At 33.6% G+C, this 17,398-nt stretch overlaps 1 protein-coding gene across 40 annotated transcripts in view; it reads left to right on the top strand.

Moving 5' to 3' along the window:
• The window catches only part of PTPRD (protein tyrosine phosphatase receptor type D), a 510,118-nt gene that overhangs the window by 412,968 nt on the left and 79,752 nt on the right, over positions 1-17,398 (top strand). For 23 of the 40 annotated variants that reach the window (XM_035309873.1, XM_035309872.1, XM_035309858.1 and 20 more), the window contains 3 exons: positions 789-901; positions 8,206-8,325; positions 10,390-10,487. In XM_035309873.1, coding sequence (XP_035165764.1) covers positions 789-901; positions 8,206-8,325; positions 10,390-10,487 — 331 coding nt within the window. The remainder of the gene's footprint in view (positions 1-788; positions 902-8,205; positions 8,326-10,389; positions 10,488-17,398) is intronic. The other 17 variants (XM_035309868.1, XM_035309867.1, XM_035309865.1 and 14 more) reach the window with 1 other exon arrangement.

The raw sequence follows: 17,398 nt of genomic DNA, 5'->3' as shown, positions 1-17,398 counted from the left end.
TTATTTTATTTTATTTTATTTTATTTTATTTTATTTTATTTTATTTTTTTCTCTTTATTGTCTATTTCATGAAGAATATCCGCCAATTCATATTTTCATTCAGGAATTCACAGAGGATTAATGAAGAAGGATTCCACTTGAAATTGAAGCATTAAATTTCCAGATTCCTGACTGACAATGCAGACAACTAGATATTCTTTTTATAATATAGTTCTCCATGTTTTGTGGCAGAAAATGATACTCTCAAGTTATGGGAGTTCATTTTACCAAAACAGTTCATTCTACTCACAACCTCCATGGACATTGTTTCACTCTAGAGCAATGGAAGCATAGATGAGGTCCCACCCCCACCCCCCACCGCCCACCCCCCCTCCCTTCCCAGCTTGTTTTGGACAGACTAACAAAAGTACTAAAATTACAGTGAAATTAGTAATTTGATCAGAAACATTAAGTATATTCTGAGCCTTGCATATGTAGATGTGATCAGGTGCATGAGTGTAAAGTTTTTTACGTTTAGTGTTATGTCTCATAATAGTTAATTATTCCAGCGCCCGGAATGATGATCTAGAGGATTGGTGTAGGCCAGAATGCTCAAGACATTTCCTTCTGGCATTTCTATATTCAAATTCATTTTAAATTGCAAAAGGTAGCTGCGTTACCCACTGTGAATCATTATTTTATCTTTTCACTGGATCTAATGCTCTTTCAGAAAGCATCTCATGTTTATAATTGCATTTGTCTACTTCACACCTCAGTCTTATATACATGTATTCACCTTCTCCACACAGGAAGAGGGCTGAATCTGATTCTAGAAAGAGCAGCATTCCCAACAGCAAGGAGGTACCTTCTCACCATCCCACAGACCCAGTGGAGCTACGACGCCTTAATTTTCAAACTCCAGGTGAGAGACAATAATATCTCACTAAGAGCTCTGTGATTACAGACTCTGGTTAGTGGTGCTGTTACAGAACAGAACAATTTTTAAATACATATATATTTATTGGCCACTTATAATATTTTTATACTATGTATTTTTCTGATAGGTTTGGAGGTAATTCTGTAATTTCTATATTTAAAGACAAATCCTGCATGAAAAAAATATTTTTTTAGAAAAGATCCAAAAGTCACATATGTTGTGTGGATGTGTTTTATATACTAAAAGTACAAGTAAACCTAAGAACATTAGAAAAATATTGGGAAATGTACATCCCTCTATTTATTAACTAGATACTTATAGTTATTTATTGTAATTAACCTTCCCTTGCATCTACTACATTATCAAGTAATTGATCAATATCAATGGAGGTTTTACTGTATTGCAAAACAAAATTATAAAAAAAAAAAAAAAGAAAAAAGATTAATAGTCTTTTCTCTTAAATTCAGGCTATGTTAGGGTTAAAGAGTCATAGAGGTCAAATTAATATGGCAGTAGTTCTGAAAGGCAGAAGTAACACACTTGAATTCTTTATTAATCATTTAATTATTTTATTTATGAAGCATTGTTTTATTAAAGTTTTTGGGGTTGATAGTTAAGAAACACAGAGAGAAATACTTAATATTGATTTTTATTGTCATTTTATGAGTAAATGTTTTTTTTTAAATTACCTTTGTTTTGATCATGCTGTATTCCAGTAGTCTTGTTTTCTGTTACCATATGATTGCACACAGTCCTGATCTGATGCTACTTACTTATCAAATTTTCCTGAGCATTGTGTTTGTCAGATTTATTACATATAGTACAATAATAATAATAATGGGTTCAAGCTCATAAAGACAGGCAATTAAGTACTTGAGATGTTAAAAGACTAGCTGAAGAAGCAGACAAACTAAATACTACAAAAGGGTTAACTGAACTGGCAAATCTCATTTCTCACATTTAAAAGAATGCCTGCATTAGGATAGTTGTGCCCTAGCAGGAGTATATCTACAGAACAATGAAGAAGGGGCTAAAGACCCAACATCCTTACTGTATATATCAGAGGTAAAAAGTAAGCATTTTGAGGCTTGAGGCTTGCCCCAGACTTGCCTAAATCTGTTTTATTACAGTGAATGCTCTTTTGCAGCTGAGACACAAGGTGTGTTTTGGGAGTGCATCTTCTTGTTGAGTTTCATCTGAATGTGGGAATCTTGTTGATGTGCTCTGGGACCTCTCCACTATATGAACTGGAATGCAGAAAGTGGAAATGATTGAATCCTTTGATTTGCAATTGCTTCTGAGACTGCAACATTAATGTAGACTTATCCTCATGAAATGAAGGTTTCAGACCTTATCCGGCACTTTCACACAAAATTTTAAAGGTTTTTAAATAGATAGACATGTATATACAAATCTTCAAAACATGAACAGAAAAATATTGGTTCTTACATTTTAGTTAAAACATGTAAAACATGTTTTATAAATAAAACAAGACATTAACTCTATGCACATGTACACTAGGCAGAGTGGATATCTGAATTACTAGGTATATTAGCAACATCTTCTGATGTTTGTGTAGAGTTTTAGTATTTAGTATCCATTTAATATTGGTTAAATAGTAAAATAAAGTATGATTAGAAAAAAATGCTGCCATGTCTTAATAACTTTACATTTAAAATAAAATAATTATAAATTCATACTAAAAATGTAAAATTAATAAGAACTGGCAGAATTTGTGGCACTTGTAGATTCCACCTCAGTGATCCAAAAAGAACTAGATAGGAGTAGAAGTGTACTTTTCCTTGCAGCTTTGTAATTTATCTGGGAAGTTGGCAGTTTCCTGTGAAGCTAGTTAAGCAGAACATCTGCAATCCATTTCTATTATTAGATCCCTTTCTTTGCTGTAAATCTTTTTCACAAAATGGAGGATTCAAATTACTAGGAAAAATATAGAACAGAAATAAAATTATGATTTTTTTTTTTTTTTAATTTTTATTTATTTATTTTCTAAGACCCCTAGGTGGAGATCAATCCATTAAGATATTCAGGATGCAACCAAATACCAAGGATGCTACCCCAGGAGGTTTATCTTGCTGTGTAACACTTGCTAATTAGCTTGTTCTTAATATGAAATCTTAGCTGCAGTGAAGTCAATCTACAGTTCATATGGCAGCAGAATCAGAATTTCATTTAACTTACAACACCTTCGATTAGGGCTACCATTTCATTTAAATCTGCTTGAATTTAACTCAGATATTTAGATACTGCTTAAATAATTATCCAACTCCATACACAAACACATCCTCAAGTGACATGCAGGACAATGCTTCTCCAGAAACATGGTAGCAGAAACATGTAGGTAGCAGAAACATGTAGGGTACTTTTGGAGCAAAGCAGGCAGCTGAGAGAAGGAGATGGTACTGATGTTGCTATGTGATGTTTTTTTTTTAGCAAGACATCTCCAATCACCCTCATACAATGGCTTTATTAACTCTGCAAGATACTGCCTTTTATGAACATTGAATACAGATAAAATAAATAACAGAGTACATTATAATAATACAAATAAATGACATGTACATTAATAATCAGCATCTGTCAAGCCAGTACAACTGCATCAGGATTGATTATTTGATTTCATTATTATGCTGATTATTTATTTAGCTTATGGAACATCCACAGTTTCTTTGGATCTTTTCAAGCGCACTATTTTCTTCTAGTAAAGAAACAACAGTAGCACAAAAAAAAAAAAAAAAAAAAAAAAAAAAAATCTTATGATGAATACATAATGTGAAGAAGTATTAAGACAAGAGGAATGGCAAGTTGTGCCAGAGAAGGTGCAGTTTGGAAATTAAGATAAATTTCTTCTCAAAAAGAGTAGTTAGACATTGGAATGGGTTGCCTAGGGAAGTCACCATCCGAAGGAAAGGATGGATGTGGTTTAAGGAAAGGTTGGATGTGGGACATGGTTTAGTGGGTAATACTAGTGGTAGGGGGGCAGTTGGACCACATGATCTTGAAGGTCTTTTCCAACCTTTATGATTCTATGATATTTAGATTGCCACTTCTCAATGGGAGAGATGAATGAGACATACTTATAAAAGTCAGGATTGTCATAAGATTTAATCCTCTAAAAGGTTTCTGAACAGCCTCTTTCCAAAAATACTAGAAAATGCATATTTTTTCCTAAGGAAAAGAGAATAAGATCTGACTGTCAAAATAATTTGAAAATTAGTCCGATGTGTTAAATTTGCATTTCTAATTACGAGTACAAAATCATCCTAGGTGGTTGGGTTGTTGGGCATAACTTTTTTAAAGAATTTACCAGGAAGCAATAGTTTATCTTTGGTATTGTCAGTGCAGTAATTTTGGCAAAAGTTATGCTTTACTGGTCATAAAATTGTCAAATCAGCAAGAAGATGTGATAAAAATCCGCTTTCTAAACTACCAGCACAACAAATGTCTTGTTTTCCTATCACTTTTTGTTGTCCTCTCAAGAAATAATTGTATTCCTCACTAATCTTTTTCTTACCTAAGTAAGGTTTCCTATCTTACCCTGTTTTAAGGCTCATATTCATCTCCGGCTTTACTCCTCAGTGAACAGAGTAACTCCACAGAAAAATCTGACATTTTGTCTTGACATTTGAAATAGCCCATAGTTCTACATCTCAGAACAAGATCCCATATCCATATGTGTTATCCAGAAAACGTATATTTGTTAGATAAGCCCATATGCTACTAAGTGGGTCACATCTATGCCAAGTTTTCATTGAGTAAATATGAAAATGCCCAGTCTCGCAGTAGCATAAGGGATTTCATTTTTAATTTTGATATTCTTCTGTAATTAGAGTGGCTGAGGGAAAATCAGTAACGTTCTTCCCGTTCTACAGATTTCCTGTAAAATATGGGATTAACATCATTAACAGCTGTGCAAATTTTAAAAGTCTCTGTGTCACATGGGTGGGCAAAGGGAGGGAAGGGATAATAATTAAGTCCTCACAAAAGGTTTTATCAAATGATGCAGCCCAAGTTTGTATAGAAGAAAATAATTAATGTTAAGTAGTTTGAGTGGGTTATGAGACCCAAGACTTGTGGAAAGACTTCAATCTGCCAATCAGCCAAAGAACTGAACTGAGTCATTCCTGAAAAATGACTGTTTTTTTCCTCATTTAAATATAATATGTGTCACGCATATAAGTAATTTGCCTAATTGGGTGGCAATTAGACAATTATCTCATTATTTCTTATGAACCAAACAAGATGCTTTGAAATAGAAGAAAAATAAATACAAATTTTACAGCTCCAAACTGAAGATTCTGCTTTTTCATTAGGTAAGTAAGTGCTCAGGAAACTAAGTGAGTTCCTGAGCAATTTATACTAACCTATTTTCAAGATAAGGCAGAAAAAGAATAAGACATCTCCATTGGAAAAAGGTACAGGTAAAAAAAGTGTAAAAACTGATGTCTGGATTTTGTCACCTGTTCTGCAAATTAGCAGGAAAGTTCTTCTCTTACTTAATGTACACATTTTCTGTTTTTGAGTATCATGACAATGCTGAAGGAAGAGCTGGGGTTTGTCTCCATGGCAAAAACAGACTGTAATAGCTTTCTCACAGTGAACTATCCTACATATATCCTGTGTGTAAGAGAACTTGACTCACATGAAGGTTTTAAGAACCTTAAGATTTAGGCTTCCAAGTGCAAACAACAGTTCTCTGACATCCCACTTAGTTTCTAACATAGAGGCAATAAAAATCTTCTTAGCTGGGAAAGAGAGTTGAAGATTCTGCTACTCACAAGAGGGTTTTTTAATTTATTATTATATTTTTTATTTTTCCTGCATTTTAGCCCATGATTTTGCAACAGGATATTGTCTTGAGTAATTTTCAGATCGAGGCTGAGAACTAGGCCTCCCCATTTCTCAGTGTATAGACCTTTTACAGCTCATTCAGAGCTGGGGGTTTTGCTGTGAGCACCTAGGTCTGCTTGCTATATCTAATTCTGATATACAATAAGAGTTTAATTCCAGAATAATTAATCCATTTTAGAATAACATACATTATTCTGGAATAAAAGGGTTTTTATATTGGAGTATAAGGGGTATAATATTGCAGTATTACATACATACGAGTAGCTATTTTAGATTAGTTATTACAGAACAACATATTTCCCTAAAGCTAATCTTATAAATTTAGCTTTGTACACAAGATGTAAGTTCACTCTCTGAGTTAAGAGTAGCCATTTTAAAAAGAATTAAAAAGAATGTTTTAAGTAACATTGATTAATCAAATATACTGAAGGTATATTGGGTAAATTTCATGACCCTGGGTCACCCTTAATATCTTCCATTTCCAATGTCCAGATGTTGCATACGTATTTCTTTCTATCCTTCTGATAAGATAAAGTGTCAGTGATTGCATCACCTATTACTGATTCCTTCCTTTTTCAATAATAGGCCAACATCTTAATCAACATAGATGGGTATTGAAAGGTATTCTGTTTCACTGAATAAAAATGAACATGTAATAAAAGAGTCTTTAAAATTCCTGAATATTTATTTGATATAGACCTTTAATATAACTTATTTCATAAAGAAATATCTGTGAAAATATTGTCACATTTTCAGTTCATCTGGATTATGTTCTGTATGCTAGCAGCTGAGTTCTTTCTTAACTCATTTCTTATTTATAGTGGACATGTCAACCTACATGTCCAAATATATAAATAAATGTATCACAGATGTTTTTAAAAGCCCTTATCATAAAGCTTTGACAGTAAACAAAATCCTAATTTAACATACTAATGACAAGGCCAAAACACCCACTTGTTTTAGTGGGGTACAGGAGTACAGTTAGCAGATTTAAAGCCTGGATAAAGTATGCAGGTAAAATCTGACCTTACTTTCTCAGTTATGCCTTGACATTTTGGCACATATGGCATCCCGAGTTCTTTAGTTCTGGATTAGCCAGTAAATATTTCTAGACTGTAATGCATTTCAATTTTATGGTTTAACGCTAGTCTGGATAAGATCATTTGCATTTGACAATCTTCTGCCATATCTAGGAAAAAAAAAACAAAACAAATCAAACAAACAAACAAAAAAACACTTATTATGAATAAATTTTCAGCTTCCTTTTGTATGTATGGTGTGGTTGTTGTTTTTGTTGTTGATGTTTGTTCCATTTTGTTTTTCTCCTGATTGATTTTTCAGTGTTTCTGTCTCTTTCATACTTGAAGGAAAGATTTAAAGCATGCATTCGTCATGCTGTTTGTTTTCATTTACTACTACCCTGTCAGAGGGTCTGTTCTAATTTAGCGCCTTTTTGTCTTATGTTTTTAAGTTTTCATAGCATACTTGATTAATGTCAAAGTGTCAGCAAATAAGTGCATTTTGTTATATGTAGTCATAAAAATAAGTGTGTTTACTTGTTCTTTTGTTGTTGTTATTGTGTTTTTTGTTTGTTTGTTTTTCTTTTCTGAGTCAAGTTCTACACCTGTGCTTTTGTTGTTGTTTTTGTTTGTTTGTTTGTTTTGAGTCAAGTTCTACATCTGTTTTTCACATACAACTGACATCAACTTCAGCAGGAGCTTCATGCTCTTACATGAGATAGGACGTATTCATAAATAGCATATTCTGCTATGATTATTGTTATATTCTGTAGCCTGATTACATAATAAAAATCCTCCAGCAGTTCATAAAAAAAAAAAAAGTATCTAATGCTCAGTAGAGCACTCTTTACATCTGATTTGAAAAAAGTTCACAAGTGTTCAAATGTAAGTTTTTAAAATGAATCCTAGAGAAAAGAGGTTATATGTAGCCAAAATTTGGCAATTTCAGAAGTTGTAAGTAGTTCTTTTTTCTTTTTCTTTTTGTTGGAAATATTTATGTCAAGTTTCATTTTGCACAAAATGTTTAATATGAAATCTCCCTTTAGGAATGTCAATTGACATTGACAAAAATAATTGATAAAAATAGTTTTAAAAAGACTGGGTGGTCAGCATCTTTTTCAAAAAATAAATATCCTTCATAGTAAACAAATTATTGGAATTTTTTCTCCTGATGCTGCTGATTTAGTCAGTTTCATCATGTATATAGCAATTCTCATTCTCTTTGGTTTTATGTCCTTTGTGTTTACAGTAGGGTAATCGAACCATTAGACATTTTAGTTTAGTTTCCAGACTGTTTTGTGCATGTCTGAAGCGCCTGTATGTACGAGATTGATTGATTATGGTGATCTACTGCTGTTACTAATTTGTTTCCCATTTCCAATTGGCTTTTACTTTTTACAGCTTTGAGCAGTAATTCAGTCCCCTACGCCTCCCTGATTGGCTCTGTGTCCTCCCTCTCTAGCCAAACTACCACTCAGTCCTTATATGATAATAACTCTCTCCCACGATTCGCTCGAAAAGGTCTAAACATCTTTGTCTCTATTATTTTCTCTGTTCAAGCACTGTTTTAGATGTACATCAGTCCACCTCCATTTCTGGATCAATCTAGAGTTCTCTTGTGCCTTTTCACTCACATATTTTCCATGGGGGTGCTTGATCTGGATCAAAGAGTTTAATTTTTAGATGACTGTCAACCACACTCTTATTATGAGAATAGCTAATTTCTTTTAAGAAAAAAAATTAACAAATGGGAGACAACCAGAACTGATTCAAATAAATCAAGTATTATAGACTAATTTGTTATTTGAAATTCTAATAAATCTTGCTATTATATCTCAATATTCTGTTTTGTTAGTTGACTGGCAATTTGCTTTAATGTCTATGTTAAATACTGTCTCACCATCACATATGTACAATGAAGGTAATATGTAAATATATATTTATAGGGTCAGATGACTTATGAACAGCACTGCTGGATATTATTAACACGATGCCTGAAATGTCAAAAAAAAAAAAAAAAAAAGTAGAATTAGAAAAAAAAAAAAGGGTGGGGGCGGGAAGGAAAAACATTCTATAGTGTGACTGTGTTGTAACCACATGGTCATTTTCAGCTACTTTATAGGAAATGCAAGTTACTTGTCTTAGGCATGCTCTTGAAATTCACAGTGACAAAGCAAACAGCATTGTGCAACATGGCTTCCAGCTTGAGCCCCCTTGAGTCATCACTGTTTTTCTTTTTTTCTTTTTTTTTTTTTTTTTTTTTAATTTCAAGAGATTTGGGGGTTCACTAGCTTAATTTTTCTAGCCAGCTCTGATTTCTTCCCTGAAACAATTGAAAACTCACTTCATTTAAGGATGAAGAGGAGAATGTAAGCAGTTTGGTGGAAGGGTCATGGAGACAGACTGAAACAATGATGTCTGCAAAATTTTGCCTGGCAAATCTTCAGCTGGCAGATTGTGCTAGTCAGCCCCACATCTCTTCTGTCTTTCTTTTGCCTTGCTGTCCCTATATTCCTTTCGTCACCCCTCTCTATCTCAGATTGTCAGCTCTTACTCTTCTTTTCAACTTAGTATCTTCATCAATAGACAAAGATGTTTACACCTGAAGTAGATTGTAGGTATTTTTGGGGGTTGATAAATGGGGTTTTAGATTAAACATGTTTTAAGGTATTAGTGCAGTCAGTACGTGTGTCCAACCAAACTGTACAACCCCTGCTTCTACAATCTGCTACTAGTGAAAACATTTTTGAAGATATAATTGTCTGATGTCCGATCTTCTCTTCAGTGACTGTTGTCTAAAAGCAGTGGTGCATGTAATTCTAGTCATTCATAGTTGCATGTGAATGTCAGTCACCTCAAATTTCATAAAATATTTAAGTATTTCTAATTTAGTCAGAATGTGTAGTCAGTCTTCTAGACCTTGATACATTGTTATTAATTCTCAAGCAATCCATTTTTTTTTAATTAACACTATAAGTTAGTTTTCTATTGGTTTGAGTTATTATTATTATTTTTTTATTATTATTTTTTTTACCATTTCCTTTGCAGGTTCAGGTGTCTCCGGTTACCTTGGTAACCTTCATCCTTCAAGTTTTTCTTGATTACGCATAAGTCACTTTGCTTTCTGTCAAAATACTATTCTTTCCCCTTTAGGGCTTTTCAATGTCTGTTTCTCAGCTCACCTTTCCTCATCTAATTCAATGCAGTTTACATTTCATACAGTCCAGCAGAAGAAGTTTGAAATGACGTTAAGAGTCATTACTCAAAGCAGAAGTCGACATCAGGTCTAACAGTCTCATTTTTCCATGCCTACCTAACCTCATCATCTCATCTCAGAGTAATTCCTTTACACTAGGATTGTTAGCTTTGAGAATATGCTTGGTGACTTTTAATTTGGCTTCAGACCTCATTTATCCAGAGCATGTTGTGCTTTGAGTAACCAAACTATTTGCCTGCTTCTCTCACATTTGACATCTTTACTACTTACTCATTTCTAGCCATTCTAACTACCACATTTTCTAAATTTTACTATGATGCCATCAATGTAGTTTATTTTAAATTTGGTTCTTCTTTCCTGTACAACAGGTATGGCCAGTCACCCTCCAATACCTATCTTGGAACTTGCAGATCACATTGAAAGACTGAAAGCAAATGACAATTTGAAGTTCTCACAGGAGTATGAGGTAATTTGCCCCATTTTCACATCACTCAAATTATCAAAAATGCCATGCTTTCTATTTCTCTAGACTTACTGCTGGTGTATATACATCCTGGTAGTGCCTTTTTTATATGATAAAACCATGTTAAAATATGTCCTCTGTGTAGAAGGACTACATTGGCGAGGTGGCTCCTTTGCTTCTAACAATGTAGTTTTTATTTTTTATTTTTTATTTTTTTTAAGGATCTGTGTCAAGAAGATTCCATGTGCAAATGCTTGAAGCAGTGTCCTGCCAATAATACAATATTGATAATCTGTGAATGGTGCTCTGTAAGAGTGGAAAGGAATAGATTAATCATTTACAAGCCATATTGTCAGTAATCTATGAAGTACACCTCCCAGGATAGGCATTGTTACTGCGGAGAGTGATAGTATCTTATGTCCATAATTTGTTGCTAAAGGAACTTGCAGATCTGTCCATTAAATAGATCCCTAACTGGTTCTTCAACACCAATAAGGCTTATCATGTCAAAAATCTATGGATAAAGTATGTACACTGTATGATTAGGAAGTATGGACACTGGATGATTAGGAAAATCATGCTTCTTCAGAGCAGCTATGTAGTGTCCTCTCTGTTATCCAATGGTTAACAGCTCCCAGAGAGATCACTGACACCGTATTTTCTTTATAGTCTATTGTGTCACTGATCCTTGCTTAAAAGTCCTCAAGATTTTGTTGTCACAGTGGAGTAATAACACATTATTCTCTTTTTAACTGAATATTTCTTGTATTTGAAGGTTCCTATAAACAGACAGTGCAATAATCAAACAAACAAACAAAAAACTGAGAAAGACTTTCATGTGTTAGTTCCATATTAACATGTACAGAGATTCTGTAAATGTCCAATGTATTTAAAGCATTGACAGGAAATATGGTAATTGAATACTTAATATTGTAAAAGAGAACTAAAGTCACTTATCATTTTATTGAATACTGTTCAAATAACTTTAAGATTGCTCAAAAAAAAAAAATCTTCTTAAATATCAAATTCTCCTATTCTATTCTATTCTGTTCTGTTCTGTTCTTTCATTTACTGTATGTTAAACATGTTGTGAAGGTGATGTGGTTCTTCTTATGTTGTAGTAAGAAGTAAAAGGAGTAAAAGCCTTGGTGTTTGGTATTTATGTATTATTTAAACCATTAAAATCATCTTTAGAATGTAACTGTAATCATTTACAAGCAGTTTTGTGAAGTTATGCTAATTTACTGAAAACTTAGTATATATACCTTAAGAACTGTTGCCATTTGGCATATACGGCTCAGATTTCACATTCTGTATTTATTTATTTATTTATTTTGGCAAAACACACCATCTGGGGCAGAGCAATCAGATACTGAATATTAAAAGGTGGCCAACTCTAAGTCAACATCAAGCTTCATTCGCATTGGTTTGCCCAATGGACAGTCAAAAATTACCTTTAAAATGCCAGCTTTAGAGAAGCCACTTTATTTCCAGCTTCTGCAATGTTCACGCATTTTGAAGCAGAATTACTGAAAAGCACTGCTATTTAATTTCATGGTTTAGTCTAGGAAATGGACAAAGGCTGCAATTTGGTGATCACTGTAAGTCATCTCCCGGTCTTGGCTGTGCATTCCTGTTGTCTCTCTTGTGGCAATCCTGGCACTAGTGTATGTGCAGCTGTTCAAGGATTATCTCAGGAAATAGATTTAGCTGAGAACTAATTGTTTTATTTTTCTTTGCTGTTTTTAGTTGGATCAGTTCCCTGAATGAGCTAACCACATGGCTGCATGAGCTCTAGTGCCAGCAGAAGGGAGATGGTGGGAACATTTTTGGTTCAGAACTGGGACCTTGTCTTTCATCACTTAAAAGAAACTGTCAGATTCTCAGGCAGAGATGGATACAGATAGTAACAATTCAGTTATTGTCACTTCAGATTAATTTTGAACTGGTGACACAGAAGGAAAAAACATTCATCATCAAGAGTTAAAGGCAAGGATACAATGTTTAGCAGGAAACCACTGACTTCTGTCAATAATGATAAAGTACTTCATTTAATTCCCATTTGAGGAAACAAACATTTTCCACAGGTGATTTTTTTAAATATATATAAATATGTAATGCCCTTTTTTCCTTACTTTTTTTTTTTTTTTTTAATTGAATGTCTTACATTGCATTGATGAAATTCTAAAATAGACTGATAGTATACCATGACTATTGTGGCAACTTTGTGATATCATAAAATAAGATATATTTGTACATTTTCCTGATGAACACTCACTTCTTATCCAGCTTGTAGAATTTCTGTTTCTTTGTGATTGTTAGCTCCATCACAAATGGTTAACATCCAAAAGATGTTTTAATTATTATTTTTTTTCACATTTTTAGTTGCCACTTACAAGGAATTACTTGTACCACAGCTCAGATATACCTTACACATTATATACACGCTTTTCAGCCTTCCAGAAGTATTTGTACATTTGCTTCTGTTCCATTCTTGATCTTGTTGCATCCTCTTCCCTTTGCCAAGAATTTCTGATAAAAATTGCATGCAAGTTTGTTTTTCTCCACACGTCTTCTTCTACCTTATACCTTCCCAGCCTGTTCATGCTTTGTCTTCAGACAGACAAAAAACAAGCTCTCTTCACTACTTTCACCAGCAACAACAAAAAGTTATCTCTGAGAAGGCAGACATCGACATATTATCTCCTCTGCTTCCCTTTTATCCTCATTTTCCAATGAAATTCCCTAACCTCCTTGCATCCTCTCAGAGAAGGTGAAGAGGCCTTCTTTAGAGACCTAGGTAATGAGAGGAGACAGGACTGATTTCTTCAAACAATCCCATACTCAACTCACTTGTCTCAATTCATCCAACAAAGCTTCACAAAAGCCCTCCCCTCCCCTCCTCCTTGGCCCTCCCCTTGGGAAGCTTTGATGTCATTGATGGGAGTAGTTTCTACTTCTACAAAACTTCAGAAACTATTTCACAGTAACTCATTCAGGGATCCTCCTACTTAACCCAGGTTTTAAAAGGGAATTTGATGAGAACAGCAGACATCTGTCTTTATACTTTTGTGATAACTTTTCTGACACTTTTTTTTCTGATACCTTGAATACGAGATTCATGGGAGAATGAAAGCTAAGCCCTAAAGACTATAACTATTATAAGATTTAAATAAGCTTATAATTAACCTGTTGGATAAAGTGGTTTTCTAGTTTTAGCATAGTTAGTACTATATCCTCTTCTCAATAAAGTTCATTTCCATTTAAAAATATTTTTTCTACAATACTTCTTTAATTGGTGTTATCTTGAAATGTCCTAGCCTTAGCAAAATGTTATTTTACCTTGCTACCACAACATATTCCTTATGTAACATATTTCTTTTGTATTCCTTAATTCAAAGACAGGGTTCTTGACCTCATCTGATTATTATAAAGCTTTTCCCAATTTTGGCAGTTTCAATGGGATTTTGATGCAATGTAAGTCTCCATATGGGCTTGACAGCTGCTAAGCAGAAAGCTTTATTCATAAGAAACTGACCTTTATATCATATCTGCTTCTTAACTTAGAATTTAGAGTTTAACAATAAAAAATGTCATGGAGATAAATTGAATCAGAATATTAAGATGCTTCCTATTTTATGCAATACACAAGATATATCAGTAAAGTAATTTCCTCCTGTCACACAGAACAGAAAATCCATTCCTCCTCCAAAGCAGATGCAGATTCCTGGGTCTTGCATGAAATACTTTCATATTTATTATCTGGGATCATTCATTTATACCGTTAAAGAAGTAGACTCAAATTTTCAGATGTATATATATATATATATATATATATTTTTTTTTTTTTTTGGGTGTGGGTGGTGGTGTAGTACCCTACGCCTCACAGCTCCTGAAGTTCAGTGATGACAGCTGCAGCAAATCCAGACCATTACCTTTAATGAAAGCTGAGTAGAATCTAAATTCAGGTTATACCAACACTACTTTGTGGAGCACAGACCTAAAAAACCAAAGAGGGTTAACGTGGGCTCTCCAGGATCTCAGACATCTTTGTCCTAAATGTTGTAAAGTGAACATTGTAACAGAAAAATTGCAATATTGGACTCTTTGTGTTATTGCATGATTTAGAGTATATGTGTGTGTGTGTGTATGCTGGTTAACTAATATTATGAGAAATTGTATATTATTGTACTGTTTGCTACATCAGGGTGTAAATTACAGCCAGTATTTAATACAGAGTATTGGGAAAAATGAAGAAAAATGTATTTTGACTCTGCTCCACACTGCCATGCCATTTAAAGTTTCATTGTAGCTTTTCAGTATCAGTGCGTGGGATCTGTGATGATAAGACAATTTACTGAATGTGGTACATTTATCTTTTTGTATTTTACACTGCAACAGGATAAGCACTGGACACTAAAGCACAGTACATTTTATATAGAGGAAGCAAATATAAAGCTTAATATAAAACACTTTATAAATCCATGAATAACAAATAACCTGCTGAATGAATCTGTATAAAAGAAGCAGCTGCACTTAACTGCCATATCATTGGAGATAGCACTGACTCATACAAAAATCAATTCCTTCTCATTAAATAAATAGATAAGTAAATAAACCTGATATTTTTCTTTACAATAGCTTCCTCTTTTCTAATATTATAAACAACATTTATTGGTATTCTATAACTTTACTTTCACAGGTTGTGATTCATTTACTGAGAAACAATTAGTGTAGTCAGTGAACAATGAAAAATTGTTTGTCTTCCTAATAATGCATATGCTATTCACAAAGGTTATTTGCTGCTTATTTCCACCTACTGCAGTGTCTGAGCCAGTAGGATATTTAAGAGTGAAAATTTTGAAGACATAATGCCAGAACCTGAAATGTCAATAGTTAAGATTAATAGTAGAGAATTACATCCTTACTTGGTTTTGTGAATGCCTCTTCTAATTAACATCATTTACTTATGCTTATGTAATTAAAAGAAAATACAAATACAAGAACACCAATGTTAGCATACTAGGATGTTAGATTTTGGAATGATACCTAATGCTATTTTGTCAAGGAATTCCATGGAGGCTGTATAAAAAGCCAAATAACTGCAATAAATGTCACTTTTATCTTGCTCAACTGAAAACACAGTAGGAAGAGAAAGATGGTCCATTCCTTATACCAAAAATAATTCAAGAACGTAGTATATCATTGTAAGTAATTGGAGTTTTGTGTCTGCGTGTTGTTTTCAGAAAGATTCTTTTGCAATATTTTAGGGAGTTTATGGAGGGAAATGGAGAAATCAGTGGAGAAGGCCTTTAAGATAGATGCTTCTGGTGCCAATTATGGATATTTCTAAACATTTTGGTAGCAGTTCTTATAGTCGTGCCATGATGCATGAAACAAGTATCCTTACTTCTTTCATACGCCCACACAAATAAAAATAAAAATGTTGAGAGTGTTTTAACATACATTAAAATTTTAAAACAGCACCAATATTTCCTATGAGACTGCTAAAAAGTTTAATGTTAAATTGCTATATTTCATGTACTATATCAAAACAGAACAAGAGGATGTATTAATCAAATAAATATTTAAACTAAGCTAGGTTTTTCATTCCTCTTCTGCTCCTGGTATTTATTTCCCACCTGAGGAGGAGAGTAATCCTTTGTTTTCAGCACATAGTTATTTCTACAGACAAAGGATTTTAATTACATATGGGAAATAAACAGATTACTCTTAAGATGAGAGACAAAAAATAAAACAAAACACAGAACAAGTTCTAAAAAAGTTCTGTTTTCTAAAGCTTTTTATGTAAAAGAGACTGTCCTTCAAAATGAATAAATTTTCAAATAGTAAGTATTTTTCTACTTAAGTATACTTTAGTAATAAACAAATATACATGCTCTGATACCACGGGAATCAGATTTATGTGATATCATTTGGTTATAGAATTATTAGCTTGATATTGAAGAGGAAATGTCTTTGTTCTTGAAAATCTGGCAAAAGCTTTAGCTGTGTTTCTATCTGCTCTTGAACAGTTGGGTCACTTTCCCTTGAGAGTCAACAGGAAATCACTCATCTATGTATTTCCACCTCAATTTCTAGAGCCAAGATTCAGCCTCATATTTGAGTTAAAAATAAAAAATATATAAAAAAAATAACGGGTTTGTCCCTTATATCACTTGGGAATGCTAGCCTATACAGTATCGTGAAAAACTCTGCCTTAGAAGGAAAATGTGATTCAACTAGCAAGTTGCCATAATGGTCTATTAATGTTCATATATTTAGCATTTATGTTTTGGAAATACAGTATGTAATTCTCATTCTATTTGTGAGTTTCCTGCATAATAGAATAGTATATTATTATAGATTCATTAGCTATGATATGAAATTCTTAGCACAGTCACTGACATTGGTGAAAGAGGGTCAAACTGTTCATTTTTATGGGTAGTTGACTACTTTCTCCAATTATGCAGTCTATCTGCATTGACATCCTCTTAAATTTGTGTTTTTCATTCTTTTTCTTGCTAGTCTTAGATTTCTCTGTGACACTGTGCTTTTTAATGACCTAATTTGGGCCTCAAGCATAGCACCTGCAGTGCTGAGAAATTCTCTGTGTATCATGCTTTCTTTTCCTTCTGAGTTTGTGAAACCTCCACAGTAACTAACAATGTCCACCCCCCTTCATTTCCTGGTTTAGCAGCCCTTAGTAGTGCATTACTCCATGGCAGCCAGGAGTACATCAGTTTATGCCAGAAAGTTTGGCATTTTGTCATTCTCATTCCTTCCCCAGTTCTGCACCAGAATATACTCCTGGGAGACTCACAGTGACAGCAAGCAATATTTGCCTCTAGTTTAAGAAACCTAAAGGAAATCTTCACTGTGAACAAGTACAGACATTGGTTGGGGGAGTCGCC

The sequence above is a fragment of the Oxyura jamaicensis genome, chromosome Z (genome assembly GCF_011077185.1).
Source record: "Oxyura jamaicensis isolate SHBP4307 breed ruddy duck chromosome Z, BPBGC_Ojam_1.0, whole genome shotgun sequence".
NCBI classification, from domain to species: domain Eukaryota; kingdom Metazoa; phylum Chordata; class Aves; order Anseriformes; family Anatidae; genus Oxyura; species Oxyura jamaicensis.
This window is presented reverse-complemented; position numbering and strand designations above follow the sequence as displayed.